Source organism: Ooceraea biroi, chromosome 1 (assembly GCF_003672135.1).
Source record: "Ooceraea biroi isolate clonal line C1 chromosome 1, Obir_v5.4, whole genome shotgun sequence".
In the NCBI taxonomy this organism is placed as follows: Eukaryota; Metazoa; Arthropoda; class Insecta; order Hymenoptera; family Formicidae; genus Ooceraea; species Ooceraea biroi.
Genome location: NC_039506.1, coordinates 7,519,528 through 7,536,806, shown reverse-complemented (window position 1 = coordinate 7,536,806; position 17,279 = coordinate 7,519,528). Strand labels below are relative to the sequence as shown.

Sequence of the window (17,279 nt, the reverse complement as noted above, 5' to 3'; positions counted from 1 at the left end):
TTGATAAGATCGAAACGTTTTCTACGCCAAATATAAAAAAAATCTCAAACTTATACGTCCTGCTTGGATCGCATAGGAAATAGTATTATGTGCCATGCATCCGCCTTTCGTTTTTCCATGCATGTACACATTGTGAAAGTTTAACGCCTCATCATGATATATCAGACAATCTGATACCGAATAGCGAGGTTGCCGGAATTCTCTTTAAGGAAATTATTAACAATAGCATTACCGCTTTGAAAACTGCATTCCTTTCGAGCGTTTACCTGTATGCGTGCGTGTTCGCCAATCTCCGCGCTGCACATGCATAGAGATGGACAACACAATTAATATTGTATCCATAACAAACGCATATTAAAAGGAAAGATGTCTATAAAGATCACAGAAATATTATTTTTTCTATTATAATTTTACACACATATGTTCAGTATGCAATAAAATTCCGTCCCTCATTATCACGTAGCTGCTACGTGATAATGAGGGACGGAATTTTATGCATACTGAACATATTGGATAATTGAAGGACAAATAAGGTAAAATCGATATGGAAAGAAAGGCCAGCATTTGTCGTGTCGCGTTCTTCGCAAAATCGTCCTTTATTCTTGATCATTCATCATCGTCAACTACATTGTTCGATGGCGCGCAGGACTTGCTATGACTCGCGGCTCGCGCTTAAGGTACACTTCATTCACTTAGACGACATTAAGCTACTGCTCTGTAATCTGACTCCGTCGCTTCCATATGATAAAATATGCATTTCATTTACATTGTTTCTACTTGCTACTTAACTTCGATCGGTCTCTTTATTATATTGTCCTTGGTCCGCCTGAATTGTAATTCTGAAAGCGAGTGCGCGCCCTCGCAATGACGCAAGATTTGAAGAAGAAGCGACTTGACAGTAAAAGCACTGATAACGATAACGCGCAATCATCAAACGAAGGGCTCAAGTGCAGAATTTTCAAAGCGAAAGTGTGAAACGACTTAAGCGTCTTTAGTCACGAGTAACGTGATCTCTTTAATTTAATCAGACGAGTAAATTAAATATCTAAATGGCATCAGAAGATGCGACTTATTAATCGCGAAATTGAATTATTAAACATACGATTACGAAGGTATCGTTTGATCATTGATATCTTGGAGACAGGGATTACTTGAGAATTACAGCTAATACATCTAATCGGCAAGAGTAAAGCACACTTTTGTACATACATGGTCTACCACGTATTCAACAAAGAACAACCGCGTATCGGCAATCTCAATCTCCAACACGCGACATAAAGTTCAAGCAAATTATTTGATAAACGTATCGCAGCTTATTAGCAAATCAATTACAATAAATAGTATAAAATAAAAAGCAACTGCATAAAGTTGATGTCGTCTTAATAATGCGATCGTATATACTTATCCGTTCACGGATATCCACGAATACACTTTCAACCAACAATTCAGCTATGAAACTATTACTGTCTTCTCCGTTCTCTCTCGCTGGCGCTCTCGTCCATTCACTCGTCTCTTGAATATATTTAATTATACTTGCTGTTATTCGTTACTACGAGCAACACGAGCAACATCGCTTAATTAGCAAAAATACACAGAATTTGCCGTGAGTATTTTCTTTCGCGTGGCAAACGTTTTTCTCCCAACAACTGATCACGTTTTAACACAAAACGACCGATTTTCGTCTCGCTTCGTCAATTGTGATCATCGATGGGCGATTTATGAGCTAAGCACGAGTTTTCGTGTGCCTGGACTGTTTACCACAGATCACATTGCTTTAGATTCTATCAAGAATCAGCGTTAATTATCACTTCTGATTCTACTTGTATTTCACTATTTTCAATTAAAATGTACACGTACATATAGATTATAGATTGAATCGATAAGCTTCTTAAGAAGGAAATGGCAGTTCGTTCTCGTCAAAATCGAGATTAGCATTTGCGTACGACCTTTGTAATTTACATTACTAGACTGAGGAGAATCGAAACGTTTGACATTTCAATTCACATATATAATAAGTCGTAAAAGTACGCACCACTAATCGCGTCAGCCAAGGTTCTACTTTTACCAGTTAGCTTGAAAAATAATGGAACTTAATTATCATTATTTAATAAGCTATTTAATAATTATTTGTGGAAGAGAGTGACGTCATGATGTCACGTCGATGTCACGACTACTTCAGTTACTTAAGAATTGCGAGATATTGTTCTTGAATTCTCGTTAGTAATATTCATTTGTTTTCACAGAAAGAGGATTGGTACAATCTGAACTGATATATACACATTATTCTCATATCTCTCAGTGTTTTAGTGTTTCAGTGTTTCGCACGTTCCCAATTAAATTGGGTGCATTCATAATTTCTTAGCTACATTGCCTTTTTCAAAAGCAAATCTACTATCGTGCATAAACCGTCCGACTAGGATCTCATCTACCAAGCTCGAACGCTATCATCACGTCTAATTCCGCTCTTTCATTCCGAATCGAATGCAAAGGAAAAGATTCCTGCAATCTCAGTCATCTATTTCGCTCGCCGCCTTCAAGATCTACACATAGTTGATTTAAATTACGTACTCACAGGTCAGAAACTATTGTCATATTTCCCTCGTCACAATCTAATTGTTCTTCGCGTGATACGTTTCCTGCGGGAAAACGAGCATCATCCGCGTCTCGATCTGCTTTTCTCACTGGAACTTTACGAGAGAGTCTAAAATTCACACATTCACCGGTCGCACGTTATCGTCCGATTGTTGTTGCTCGCCACTCTGCCAGCCGGAGTCCAAAGTAGTCGAATCGCTCAAGCAACACTGCGGCGTCTCGTCTTCCTGGCCGTTCCTATAGTCTCTGTAGTCCCTGTCACGTACCCTATCGCCCTCATCCTCCCGGAAGTAACCGGAACTCGCTGGGCCCTCCTGCAGCTCCTCGTCGTCTTTCGACGCGTAATAGGAGTAGCGACTCTGCTGGATGACCTCGTATTGCGCGTCGGGAGCGAGAAACGGACCCCTCACGTTCCTCGGTTCATCGCTGTTCGCATAATTGTCGGAAGGGATATCAGCGCTCTCTGAGGGCAAGGGTAGAGGCAGTCGAGACCGCTTCGACAGCTGACGTTTGCCCAGCCTGGCAGCCAGATAGTCGACGCCTTCCGGATGCTCCGCGCCTGTAAAATTTGGAATAAAACGTGGAAAATCTGATAAACATTCTTGTTACAAGCATTAATTTCTTAAGAATTAAGCAACCATTTGTAAATACGCGCGAACTTTATATGATCGACGTAACGACGTAAGAATCGTAGAATTAAATTAGCGGCCCTTGTGAGTTAAAAGTACTTCTCCACTTTTTGCAATAATAGAGACTTGTGGATATGCACTTAGTGCTTCAAAAGTAATTTTAATTAACGAAATAGAGAAGAAAAGAGAGATTAATCTTTAAACGTCGGAGCAATGACGAGTCTCCTCGTAGAATTTTCACGACGACAGATCTCACGCGCAGACTTTGTCGCAGATACAGAACTTCGGTAGTACCTTCTTTATCCACAGCCAGATCGTAAAAACTACTTTCGGGTCCGCAGCACGAGGATACGTCACCGAAATATAGTTCGCTCTCGGACTGTTTCGGGCCGGGATTCGTTTCTTGCTGAAATGCCCCGTTCTCCACGCCCTTGAGGGGCTTTCTGGCTCTCCTACCTTTGACGGTGCCCTCGTTCCCGCCCTCAGGGTCCGTGCTGTTGGAAATTTCCTCGGCGTTCTCGTAATTGTCCGAAGGACGCTTTGCAGATCTCGATCTGTGATCTGGAATATTTTGAAAAACGCTTAATTTCTGATTGCTTATTGCAACAGCAAAACTTAACAGACACTTGTATTTTTATATAGCTGTTGTTAATATTATTTCCTTATAAAATATAAGTTATTTGACTTTTCGCACAGTTGCCGATAGTTACCTTCATTATTCTCGAAGTTATCCATCCTTTTAGCGATTCTGGCTCTCGATTCGGCAACTTGTGGTCGTCTGGCAGGACTGTTCGGATCACTGTAAGGAGGTGGTGGTCCCCACAATGGCACTGGCGTTTCTAGAACACTATAAGACGCAGTACTCGGAGTGTACGGAGCACTTTGAGTATTTAAGACAGAGTAAGGACCACTCGACTGCGAGTTGAGAACACTGTAAGGGCCTGTTTCGTTCTCCACATTGGTTTCTGTTGGTCGTGCCTGAGTATGGAAGCCGTAATTCGAATCTGGACTCGGTGCTGGACCTCTTGATCTCGTCCAAGGCAATCGCCATCTTCTGCGAAAAGAAAACAGTTCGCTAATTTCTACCAGAAGAAAAACTGCGAATTTTTCTATATTTTAAAAGAAACTTTATCGATTCGACCACCTAAATAAAAATAAAAAACATTAATTATGAAAATTAGTTTCCAATAGTTTTCAATTATATTATTATATATGCAATATATAATATATTTCTGTTACAATATATTTTTAAAGATTCTTCGAAAGGAAATATCGACGAGTATGCATCTATATTACAAAAGTATATCGTATTGGTATACTAAATTGGTATCATCGTATCATCGATCGTTACAATATCGTGTGCTACAATAAACGCTCTTTAACGGAGCAACATTCTTTGCCGGCTTGTGAACTGATTTGAATCGTGTGCAATGCAAACGTAATTCTGTTTTATTTTTTCTTTTGCGTACTCGAGATTGATACCAGACGAAGTGGATTGAATATAGTGTTTCAGGGGAACGTCAAACAAAGTCTGTCGAGTCGTGTGTCTGTGCGTCAGTGTACTTTAAAACCAATCGATGTGCACGGCCGCGTGTTTTATTACCAGCTTGCGCGACACCGGATAAAAGTGAACTTCAAAGGGCGCCATCGTCCATCACAATACGTTTCCGAGACTCGGGAAACCTTTCTGCAAATATCGGAGTGGAATGCTGCTTTAATTAATGCCATATATTAAAGGATTACCGGGATACAATGTACAACGGACACAGAAGCACCGGTACATTGCCACGTTTACGAGTTTATTGCACTCTGTTGCTTTCATGTCGTGTGCGACAATGCCAGCGCACCAAATTTATTAAATTCATTGAATACGTGATCGTCAGACGTTGCAATCTAATTATTAAAACCCATTGTGTCACAAATGTGGATCGAGTTATGTGTAATTTCATTTTTATTTATACATATAATATATAATATATAACGAAATATAGATTTTAAACGAAAATTTTAAGCAATCGTAGTTTGCAAAAATATTTGACGCGAGTTGCAGTTTTACAATATGGGGCCACTTTTAATTAAACATGTATAATATTTATTCAATTTTATTCATAAACACACACATTTATGGCATTTAAATTTAAACCATCAAACTAGTAGATAATATTTTTTTAATTTCCTTTGCAACAGTATTATTTTACGTACCTGGACGGTGCCATGTCAGGATTCGGCGTGTACAGATTTCCCGGTGTCTGGGCCCACCATGGGCTCGCACCCCCGCAATCATTGCAGCAGCCGCAGGAGCCGGCTGGTGGTCCCACGGTGCCACCCTGGCCGTACAACGACCGGCATCGCAGCTCCAACTGTTCCCAATACATCTTCTTCTTCTCGTGACTCAACAATTGGTACACCAGCATGCACGAGAATATGCAGGCCAGTATACCGGCCACCGAGACGCCGAAAAGGGCCCTCAGGCAGTCCGACAGCGCGCCGTGCACCGCTTCGCAGTGAGGAGTTCCCTCGAACAGCACACCGGGATCCCCCTTCGATGCCGGTGCACCATAACATGTGCACGATCTACATCGCCGTGGGAGCTTGAGATTAATAATCCGTTCGAGATGTTTATCCGTTTGGAAGGAAAAACAAGAAAAAAAACCATCTCGACGCACCTCGTATCTTATAATTAAAATTGTTCGCGGACAAGTCAAGATTTATTTAACCGCTTGTGCAGAAACGATTTTTAGCGGCACGTTCCATAGATAACATCAGACAATGCGCAGAATTATTATTATTATTATATTACTTGGTACATATTTGTCTTCATAATAACACTGATTTTGTTTTATCTCTTTACGATCGTAATTTCTCTTCTGAAATATGCATATATAAATGAGAGGGGGAAGAGGGATGTACGTACCTCGCGCGCGCAGTGTAAACGCACTCGCGGAGATTCTGCAATCGAGACATGTGGATCACCGTGGTGGTGACGGTGACGAGGACGCACACCAGCGCGCATACCACCCCCACGGAACCGCAGACTTTCATCTGTAAAAGTTACAAATCCGATTTAATAAGGGAAACGTCTGCGCCAATGACACTTCACCGCGCGTACACGGAAAGCTTACGCGACGGACTTACCAAAAGCCCGTATCTATGCTTTCGCCTAGCCAGCAGCATTGTGAAAAGTCCCATCAGGATCAACTAGAAGATAAATTAATTATTCAACGTGCGCGTGCCTCCACATATCATTTGCAAGCGTTATTTATGAACGTTTGTTTTGTTTATCGAACGAATAGACAAATCATTACGCCTCACAATCAATGACTCGTAACAATTGAGGATTGAGTTATGTACGTAGTCGAGTCAGTAGTATGAAACGTTGCGTTTTAAAATGTATTTTCTCAACAATATTCATTCGCTCGATATCGTTAAGCTGTTTTTATGATTATCGAAGCGAGTATCGACACGTTTTTGGAATGGACACGATACAGCTTTGAATGTAGCAATGAGGCTGCCCTAATCGATCATTATGTTTCTTTCTCTCTCTTTCTCTCTTTTTCTTTCTTTTTCTCACCATAATGCCAGGAATGTAAGACGGCACGGTCTCGAAGAGCGCTAGACTGGCCGTGTGGGCCGAGAGGACCGCATGGACCGCCAAAAAGAGGCTGCCGACCGCCGCACTCACCCCACCGCATAGGCAGCAAAGGACAACGTACTTCTTGCAGCAGCCGCCTTCGCCGGTGTGACCTGCAAAATCGATCCTTGAAATTCTAATTCGGCTTGATAAAAAATCCAGCGCGTGATCAGAATGTCGGTATCTTGGTAACGATCGCAAAAGAATCACGCCGACGTAAAGCCGATCTACACTGCTTGCAGATTGGATTGTTGCAATACGAGAGATTTTCGAAGAGTTTAATGATCCAATCCACTCTTTTAAGGTATTATGGAAAGACTGAAACTATTTCTTCGCTTTTTGTTAAAGGAGTGGCTTGAATCATTGTTGTATTGAAATCTTCAGTTCTAAATACGAGAGTAATAAGATGTATAAATGGATGCATAAATCGTCTTCGATCTAGAAACGAAATAAAAACGACATATTTGGCGAGTTTGGCCATTGATGAGAGAATTCGGTGGTGTCAAGGTTGCAATTCATTCGAATCCCGCCGCCGACGCATTATCGAGACGTGAATATCAAAGCGAGTTTGTGGGTAATCACAGTCTATGGATATTCGAGGAATTTCGTTCGCGGCACGTTTCTCATTGTGGCCAGATCAGGACTACTGCTGTTAGGTTCTCACGCGAGGACAATCGTTATCCTGCTAACCGGGAACCCAGCACGACTCACTCCTGTCGCGTTTCTCTTGGGAAGGGTCGATAGTCCTACAAAAGACGGCGAATAGGGTCGTCGAATAGCCCTTACATAGATATGTGGAAATGATAAGTGATGATAAAAAGTGCGTCGGGAAAGCTGAATCTTGTAAAATCGTGCACTATACGCAAGAATCACAGGGAGAACATTTCTACCCAGTTGTGATACGTGACGTTTTAAGTAATCGTTTGAAAAATACAAAATGAGAAAATTTCGTGGACGCATTTATCGTGTATCTCGCATAATTCTCTAGTGGAAACTCAGGAACCGCCGATTGTGTTTCCGTTTCTATCACGACCACGTTGCGGAATGCTTACGGCGCTGCTTTTGTAACGTTCGGCGCAGCTGCGTTACTCCGTTTGACGGCATCCGGGTTCGACTTCCCATTGTCGAAACTCCCTATTGAGTTTAGTACGCCGACCGTATTGGAAGTTCTCTCAATGAATCCTCAAGCGTCGATATACCGCATACCTACGAAAACAATGTGCTAATATTCTCGAGGTTCCCTCGGGATAAATTTTCCTGTTTTTCGGATCGGATATATTATTGAGAGAACACGGGAGAAAGCTATCAGACGATTAGATCGAAAACTGGAGCGGACACAAGTAAAGAAAACTCGTAAAATTTTCTCATGAGAATCAGAGATCGGAAACTATTTCCGTCAGAAATAAATGTTCGCTCTCGCGCCGAGAAACATGCAAATCATAATTGTCAAAGATAACGGAGATAAAAATCCGATAAGACATAAGGCAAGAATCCGCCATGGCTTCTCTGGAGCGCGAGATTCGATGGATATTTTCAAGAAATCCTTCGAGCGCAACGCGTCTTCTGATTCTAATCTGCCGTTCAAAGGCGGGATGCAAGATTTACGGAGTGGAAATTCTCAGGGAGAGGGAAGGCGAGTAGTCGGATGGATCCTTTAAAGGAAACTGCTCTTTCGATCCAGATTCCCGGAGGGTGAACTCACGGTTTTCACACATCTCCGCGGACAAAGATCACCGACATCAGTAATGTCCGATTCTACGATGGAATCTTCGTGATCGGAAAATGCAGGGGACCTCCGGACTTTTTTCGAAGCTAACAATGTCTAGCCTTCGACCTGACGCACGGTATACCTACTATTGGGTTGGCCAAAAAGTAATTGCGTTTTTTTCCAATAGATGAACATACATGTCTTGAAATGTAATTAACTTCATTCTAAACCGCAAATTCATTATGTAGGTTAACAACTCACAGTTCAAGCTTGTTTTAGAAAAAGAAAGTACACGATTTCGTTAACAATTGTTTGTTTGCCGTCGATTTCAAAATGGAAAATCAAAAAGAACATTTTCGTCATATTTTGTTTTATTACTTCCGAAAAGGGAAAAACGCTGTGCAAGCTCATAAAAAGTTATGTGATGTATATGGTAAGATGCTTTAAAATTGCGGCAGTGTCAAAATTGGTTTACTAAATTTCGATCTGGAGATTTTAATGTGAAAGATGCACCACGCTCAGGAAGGCCAATCGAAATTGATGATGACAAAATAAAGGCACTGATCGATTCCAATCGGCGTTTAACGACACGAGAGATTGCTGAGAATCTTAACATATCGAAATCGAGTGTTGAAAACCATTTAAAACGACTTGGATACATTAGTAAGCTCGATATTTGGGTACCACATGAGCTGAAAGAAATTCATCTCACTAAGCGTATTGACATCTGCGATTCTCTTTTGAAACGTGAGGAAAATGATCGATTTTTGAAACGTATGATAACAGGCGACGAAAAATGGATCGTCTACAACAACGTCAAACGAAAAAGATCGTGGAGCAAGCGTGATGAACCTGCTCAAAGCACTTGAAAAGCAGATATTCACCAAAGAAAGATTATGCTGTCAGTCTGGTGGGACTTTAAAGGTATTGTGTATTTTGAGCTGCTTGCAAGGAATCAAACCATTAATTCAGACGTATACTGTCGTCAACTGGATAAATTAAATGATACCATCAAACAGAAACGTCGAGAATTGGTGAATCGCAAAGGTGTTGTGTTTCACCATGATAACGCTAGACCACGTACAAGTTTGGTCACTCGTCAAAAATTGTTGCAGCTTGGATGGGATGTGTTACCACATCCACCATATTCGCCAGACCTGGCACCATCAGATTACCATTTGTTTCGTTCTTTGCAAAACGCCTTGAATGGTAAAACCTTTACTGCTGATGAGATATCAAATCGTTCTTGGAATTGTTTTTTGCTGAAAAAGATAAGAACTTTTTTGAGCGCGGAATCATGAAGTTGCCTGAAAAATGGCAAAAGATAATCAAACAAAATGGACAATATATTGTTTAATAAAGTTTTTGTTTCCCATGAAAAATTCGCCTTTTATTTATATAAAAAAACGCAATTACTTTTTGGCCAACCCAATATTTGCGTCATGGTGTTTACCGTCGACGAGAGCACCGGTTTGGATCGATGCTGAACGAATCAGGTATTTGACGATTCGTGTATGATTTTGGAGCTCCTGGAAAGGAAAGCGTTACAAACGATTTGCCGCTGGCCGTTAATAATGGAAACAAGTGAAACAAAATATTTGAGTGTGACGAAATAACGAACTTGGATGTGTCCTATCGCGTTGCCGTGGTAATAGAGAGGAAAAACGAGGGGAAAAATCTGTACATCCTTTTATATGTACGTCGTATAAACGTGCAACGATCTGATTCGAGCCACCCTCGCAAAATTGGAGTCATCTATTTCGAAGCACGTAGCTAAGAAAGTCGTTTCACATACGGCACACAGATAAGTCGATACGCCGAGAACAATTTTTATCGTGATAATATTCGGCCTAGTAATATGGATCGATTCCAGCAATAGTCGTTACGAAGAATTTATGATCTGGTGTTTGTCTAAGGAAATGTAAATGGAAATAAAACGCGATATCATAGTAGAGGCTCTCAAATTGTTTCATCACGATGCTCGATAAATAAAGCGTACGATCAAGCATCTTTCGCCCAATCGACGTAAAAAAAAACTATGTCTATAAAAAAAAGTTATTGCTATTCGCTCCGTTATAATATTTAAAAAAATATATAAATACTTATAATATTAATATTTTGTAAGAAATTATTTTAAACGAAGGAGTTTTCCATCTTAAGTTACACGCCGCCAAGATTCAGCGGATGGAAAATGCGCGCGTCAAAAGAACGAAGCGCCGCAACCTTTGACCTTGCCTCAAGACAACGTCATGGGGTTCAGATCTATTAATAACGATGCACACGAGTGCACAAAGGGAGCGCAAAAAAGAAAAAGTGATGAGCCGCGATAAGCAACGGGGGTTGCTCGTACCACAGGGATGCGGATAATGCGGCCTCGGGAAGTGCGCGTGGCTCGCTGCTGGATGCGGCAGGTGCGAGTGCGAGTGTGTCGCCATCGGGAACGGATAGCCCTGGTTGTCCATCTCCATTTCCGTTCCGAGGCGACAACGCACTATTTGGAGTACCGGGTAGCCATCCATCTTCCTCGCGTCACCTCGTACCCGCTCACGACGATCCTCAGCAATCCCGCAGGCTCATTTCTACCCCTGTTTTTGTCGCTGGCTATCACGTGGCGGCGCCGACGGCTCTTCTTGCATTAATCAGTCGATCCCTTTTGTATCCAGCTCTCTATCGCGGCGCACAATTCTCCCAATAATTGGCTAAATTGACTGGAACTCCTGTTCCATTCGATGTTTCCTCGTTTAACGGGAATATCACGTTATCAAGCGTAATTGAATCGCATATCAATACGCGGACTGTTCAGAATTGGATTCAATGCTGGTCGTTTGATTCGTGCGTTGTCCGATTGTAACTATTTTAAAAGTAATTATTGTTGTAGCATCACGATGAGATTTTCCTTCGGAATTGCAGGTGCAGTGTTGATTAAGTGCGTTTGATCAACAATGTCGATGTTGACGTAAATGTATGTACTCAATTACGTTAGGAAATATTTTGAAAAATTACGTGCAAAGCTCTTACGTGCAATTATAGTCTGATACAGTACAATCATCGTACATTTTTATGAAAGCTACGTCTACAATCTACGATTGTTTCTATCTTATTTCTAAACTTTCTACTTAATACTAAATTAATCACAATAATAAAATAATTAATCACAATAATTAATCAAAATTTGCTTGAGATCAATTTGATACAAAAATTAAGAAACAGAACGACAAAAAATTGCCAAGTGGCACACATAATATATACAATTATTAAGTCAAATAATTTATTATCTAAGTGTGTTTTAATGTGATCCAAGACGTACAGTAATGACGAGTGAATTATCTACGCAATCCTATCACCTTGAAGAAACATAGATGACTCTGACAAATGATCGGATGATTGTACGCAATATACTCTTCATTACTCCGCACGAAACGCAAAAAAGTCGCACTGTAAAATGATCGATGTTACGAGACACTCGATTCGTAGCAGCACATTCGACGTAATGAGCATCCTGGTACCGTCATTAAGCCATACGTGTCTGCGAAAATTCTGCACGTACGGGTCACGTGTCACCATGAGAGCTTACTGTTTCTCAAGGTCACCTGTTCGTCGTGCATTTCCGGCTGGGTCAACTCACTTTCACCATCAGTAATCATCGTCGGAAATCGTCATCAACTGCTCACGAAGCGCTTGATTTATTCTCGATCGATCATCATCCGATGGTAGACTTCATGTGTTAAGAATAAAACTGGTTCGATCGATCGTCTCATATCAATTCCCTGTCCATGTCCTTCTCTAAACGTAAAAATCCACTTTCGTATATCAACGATCGCGCACTCGACGAGATCCACAATCGTGGCGGACACGTTGTGATACGTCCCACAGGTGGCGGCTTCCGATGGTGCCCGCCGAATCACGAGGAAGAGATCCAAGTAAGTAAATCGGTCGTTTTCCGGTTCTTCAGTAAACGAAACGACGCAGTAGCACGCGCGTGCACGTCACGCTGATCGTGCGAGCGTGGTCATGTCGTCGGTCCACCGTTTTCCAGTCGCTCGCATCCCTCGGCTGGAGGGATCGTCCTACTCTCGGATGGTGCGAGCATCGACTGGTCGATATACCCCCGGATGATTCGAGCGACCCGGCGCGGTCGAGGGCTGAAATTCCGCGGGAACGCACCCTTCGGGCGAGCGGGGTAGAAAACTCGCGTGGTCGTCGATAACGCCGTCGTCGTCGGCCCACGATTGATAAGACGTTCGCGCCGACGTCGCCTCCTCCTCATCCGGCTGATAGTGCGGCTGTCCAGAACAATCGTAGAACAACCCGACATAGGATGGAGCTACTACCACCCAGCCGTGATGGCTCGGCGAATTTTCAGGAAACGCCCGCCTCTTCCGACATCTCAACGACTGGCTTGACATTTCAATCTCGAATGGAAATTAAGTCACCGATACGGAGAGTGGGCGTTAATGTCATTCATATCGCGAATCGACTGTTCGTATCGACGTGCGCGCAGCTTGCACGAGGAATGTCACGTCTACGAGAAATACGCGATTCCGTTCAACGGTATTTTTAACTCATTCAATTCTCATTGTTTTCCTCATTAAAATGTACAGAGATTTTATCCGAAAAATGTGGTAATTAAAGAATGACAAAATACATATTTAATAATGGAAGCAGTTTAAAAGCAGATATCTGTCAACGTTTTCTTCCTCGTGATCACAATTACTCTCTCAAGTACAAATTAAATAACTAGTGCATGCACAAAAGCGAGTCTCTTACATTGGTTAGTAGCAGTTGTCTCGTAACGTCTTGTCGGTTTTGGCGGTGGTCGTGGCGGAAGGGCAGGGGGTTGATGCATTCTTGATGCTACCTCGACGCCTCCGTCACTCTCGCCCTCCGTTCCTCTATTATTTCCACCGGGTTGCTGCACCACGTGACATTGACATTTATTCTTTGTAGGAGCCGAAACCTAAAGTATTGAGATATCGAAATAATTAAAAACAGCCTCAAAGAGCAGTATCTAAATATTTGTTAGCGATAATGTTATTTAAATATTCTTTTCTTCTTAATCGTTCCCAAGCTATACAGGATTTACAGAGGCCGCGATCGCCGAATTCACGCGAGAAGCATAGATCGTATGAATCTCAATGTTAGTCCCATGAACTCGCTCGGTATCAACACTTGCGGAAGAAGAATGCCCGATGAAATATTTTTCGTCGCACTAGCGACGAAATTCGAACATTCCTGCAACGGGCACCGATCCATTAATCATTCCCGCGTGCGCGCGGTGCATTTGGCCCGCGGCTGAAAATATTTCCTGATATAAGCTCTAAGGGCAGAACCGTTGCTTAGTATACGATTTATAGCTTCTCGCGTGGCCAGGACACGGCGAGCGTAACTCAAGCGTGCGCAGATAGAGATATGGCGATTCACGAACATGTATTTTCTGAGATGTGGCGGCAAAAACGGCTAGGAATATACGAGCCGCTGGGCGGAACAGTGGCATAAGTCATTCTCCTCAATTGGTCAGGCACGAAGAAAATTTATGGAGCTGGCAATCTCGCGAGACCTAATTAATTTCTTGAAACAGCGTTTTTCTACAATATGGAAAATATCTTGCGGTCGTTTTCTATCATGCCGAAATCATAGTATAAAACGCGTTTTATATGTAGATCTCTCCATATGGAAGGTATAAAATGCTAAAGCTTCCTTGATATACCTGAATGGCGTCGGCGCCTATAAGGGACGCATTCTTCAGATCGTTTTGTCCATGTTGGTGGCCATGATTGTGCACATGACCGTGATGATGTCCGTGATGATCCAAGCTCGAAGGAGCGCGATCTCTTGGTCTAGTATCAGAATGGCTCGTGTGCAACGAGTGTACCGCTTGTAGGTGATGATGATGATCGTGAACGTGGTCTAGTCTGCTATGAGTCCTAGTATTGGCGTTGGACGACGACGATTCACATGATATACCGGAGCTGACATGATGATGATTCACGCTGGACTGACCGGTTAGACTCCCGGATGAGCTGCCGTGATGATGACCACCCAAAGGCGTCGTCGACAGGCTGCTGTTGACTACGTGTCGGTGCACGGTGGGCGATCCACCGTGGTTCATCATGCTCGAGTTGGACGACGCGCCGCTCAGAGCACCGGAAGCGCCGTGATGATCGCTGGGAAAAGCGGAACTCGTGTGGTGGGTCAAACCGGTGCTGGTGCCAAGTCGATGATGACTGTGGGGTGAGTTTACGTGATTTATCGTGGCCGCGATGGGCATCGAAGCTGGATGATGATGTCCAGTCGGGGTGGAGCTGGTTTGGTTGATAGGACCGGAACCTGAAACAACAATGGGAACAACAAACAAAATTCCATTTATTGCGAAATTATAATCATAATAATTGATACTGATCGCAGAAGATGAAGGATTCTTACCAGACGCACTTAGACCGGAATTTCCATGGACATGGCTGAGACCTGTCGTCACCAAATTCCCATGGTGATATCCACTCATAGCCTGCGTGTGCGCGTGATGCACGTTGGATCCGTGATGATGGCTCGCTTTCGTGTTACCGTGGTGATGGTGCGTATGCTGTCGCTGATGCTGCTGGAAGCCCATCAGACCCTCGCCAGCGTCTAGATTCGCGTTGCTGCGGAAGTTATCAGCGTGCTTGTAAATATGGGTATGCATGTCTCCATGAAAATGTCCATGTACACCACGTTCTACCGCCGTGGGCTCGTGGTGATGCTGATACGGGTTCAGCACCTGCTGCACGTTCTTTAGCTTGTCCTTGCTGCAGCTTTGCTTCTGCGACGACAAACCGGCCTGAACGTCTTCCAGTTGTTTATCCAGATCTTTGCTGGTCGCTTCAAACAGATTCGGACCGACTTCTAGACGATTGGGGCTGGAGGCCAAGCTGTGCTGATTATCCTGTAGGTTTGAGCTTTCCTGGACCCTTCGAGCTGCCTCGAAAGCCAGGTTGCGAGACAGGTCTAGATTGCGCGGACTGCAGGAGATATTGTGCGAGTGAAGCGATAACATCGAACTCTGATTAGTGACGGATCTAGGATTGGGTGATATATTCGTTTGATGTTCCAGAAGGTCAACGCTTCTGCTACTGTCCAGGCTGAGCTGCGAATTATCCGTGTGGGGACTCTCCAATCTTCGTATCGGCTCGAAAGCATTCTGTAAGGTCTCCAGACTTCGTGGGAGATCTGAATTGTTGGGGATCCTGGTGCTGCCCATGTTCCTTTCCGCTCTGTCCCTCGGTGTCCTTATAGGATCCATATTGTTGATCGCGGAACACTGACAGGGATGCTGCGGATTTTCAGGAACGTCCAGATCACTGATCAACTCTGAGTGCGACATTTTAGTATCTGCAATAAAATGGTGAATAAAATACATTTACATTGAATGTATAAAGCGTAGATTGCCATCCTGCATATATCTACTTAAATATCTTTTAATATTGCTATGATTCAGAAAATGTTAATATCAAATTATCTTCAAACGTGCAATATTTTTTGTTAAGAAAATTTTCTTCCGATTTATTTGGGCGTTTATCATTTAACAATTAATTTTGATGTCATTAATTTACTGTGATTAATGGAAAGCAAGCGTCTCCTTGTGATTCTCATATTTAATAACTTTTAATATTGTTACTGAAAAATATTCTCAGAGATTAATCGACCTGATAACGTGTAGTTTTCCATTTTCCCTTCAGCAATGACGGAGAAATTATATCGGTCGCTCGCATAATAAATAAGAGAAGATGTAAAACAAAATGTTCGCTAGATGAATCTCCCAGTCACTTTTGCTTTTTATACGTCGCTCGCGGTGGCTCCTGCTGTTTCGTAATACGGAACGATTTATCAAGTGCAACGAGGCGGGGCATCAAAACGAACCATTTCTCGTCGCGACATATGAAATACCGTTCGTCACGCAGCCGGGGGTATCGTTCTATGCATTGATCCTGATCTAGATGTGTCAACGCCGTTGCTGCCAACCCTTGTCTCGATCTGTCGCGTGTGTGACAGTAATGAACTGCATCCACTTATAACTGAATGAAAAATATGAGCTATCGTTAAATAACAGTCAATTAATTTTACTTATTCAATGCGCACTTCTTGTCAACTTGATGAATTTGATCATACAAATCGAACGATCACAAATCGAACATACAAATCGAACGATCACAAAGAATCGAGACAATACATTTACATTTTAAACTTTATGTTAAATATTAATTACTAATTTATCGTTGGGATCAATTTTTACTCAATTAGAATTCTTGATTTTCCTATAAAAACGAATTCTCTCTGTAAAATAGTATGACTGATGTTAACAGTGAAGATGAGTTTCAACAATAACAAAACAAAGTGCTAACAAATCTCTGAATTATAAAAAACCGATAATGGCATCGTATCCATTCTGAATGCGGAAACGCGCGAAACTTTACGGCTTATTATTACTACTTGTCGTTAAAACTTTTTCGATGGCTTCCGCAGGCTTGAATAAATATCTTCGGAAAGACTGGGTGGTTCTTTCATGACTCTTGGAAAGAGGGTGACTTTTATGATAGAGCATTGTGTGGAGATTTCAAGAATGCGTTGAAACAGATTATTACGCATCCATTTCGTTAAGAACTGTTGCGAAGTTTAATTGTGAAAAATAATACTTTGTCAATCTAATCATTAAAAATTATAATCCTATTCTAAAAGAGGCGTGTTA

General features: G+C 42.3%; 1 protein-coding gene across 1 annotated transcript; it reads right to left on the bottom strand.

Annotated features, from left to right (window-relative positions):
* Positions 1-563: 563 nt before the first annotated feature.
* Positions 564-15,917, bottom strand: LOC105285438. The gene is made up of 10 exons (XM_026968833.1): positions 14,957-15,917; positions 14,268-14,887; positions 13,328-13,517; positions 6,793-6,965; positions 6,357-6,419; positions 6,136-6,263; positions 5,424-5,795; positions 3,932-4,275; positions 3,516-3,782; positions 564-3,151 (listed from the first exon to the last, which is right to left on the bottom strand). Exons 1-10 carry the CDS (start codon positions 15,915-15,917, stop codon positions 2,709-2,711), a joined length of 3,561 nt encoding a protein of 1,186 aa, XP_026824634.1. The 3' UTR covers positions 564-2,708.
* Between the last annotated feature and the right edge of the window lie 1,362 nt (positions 15,918-17,279).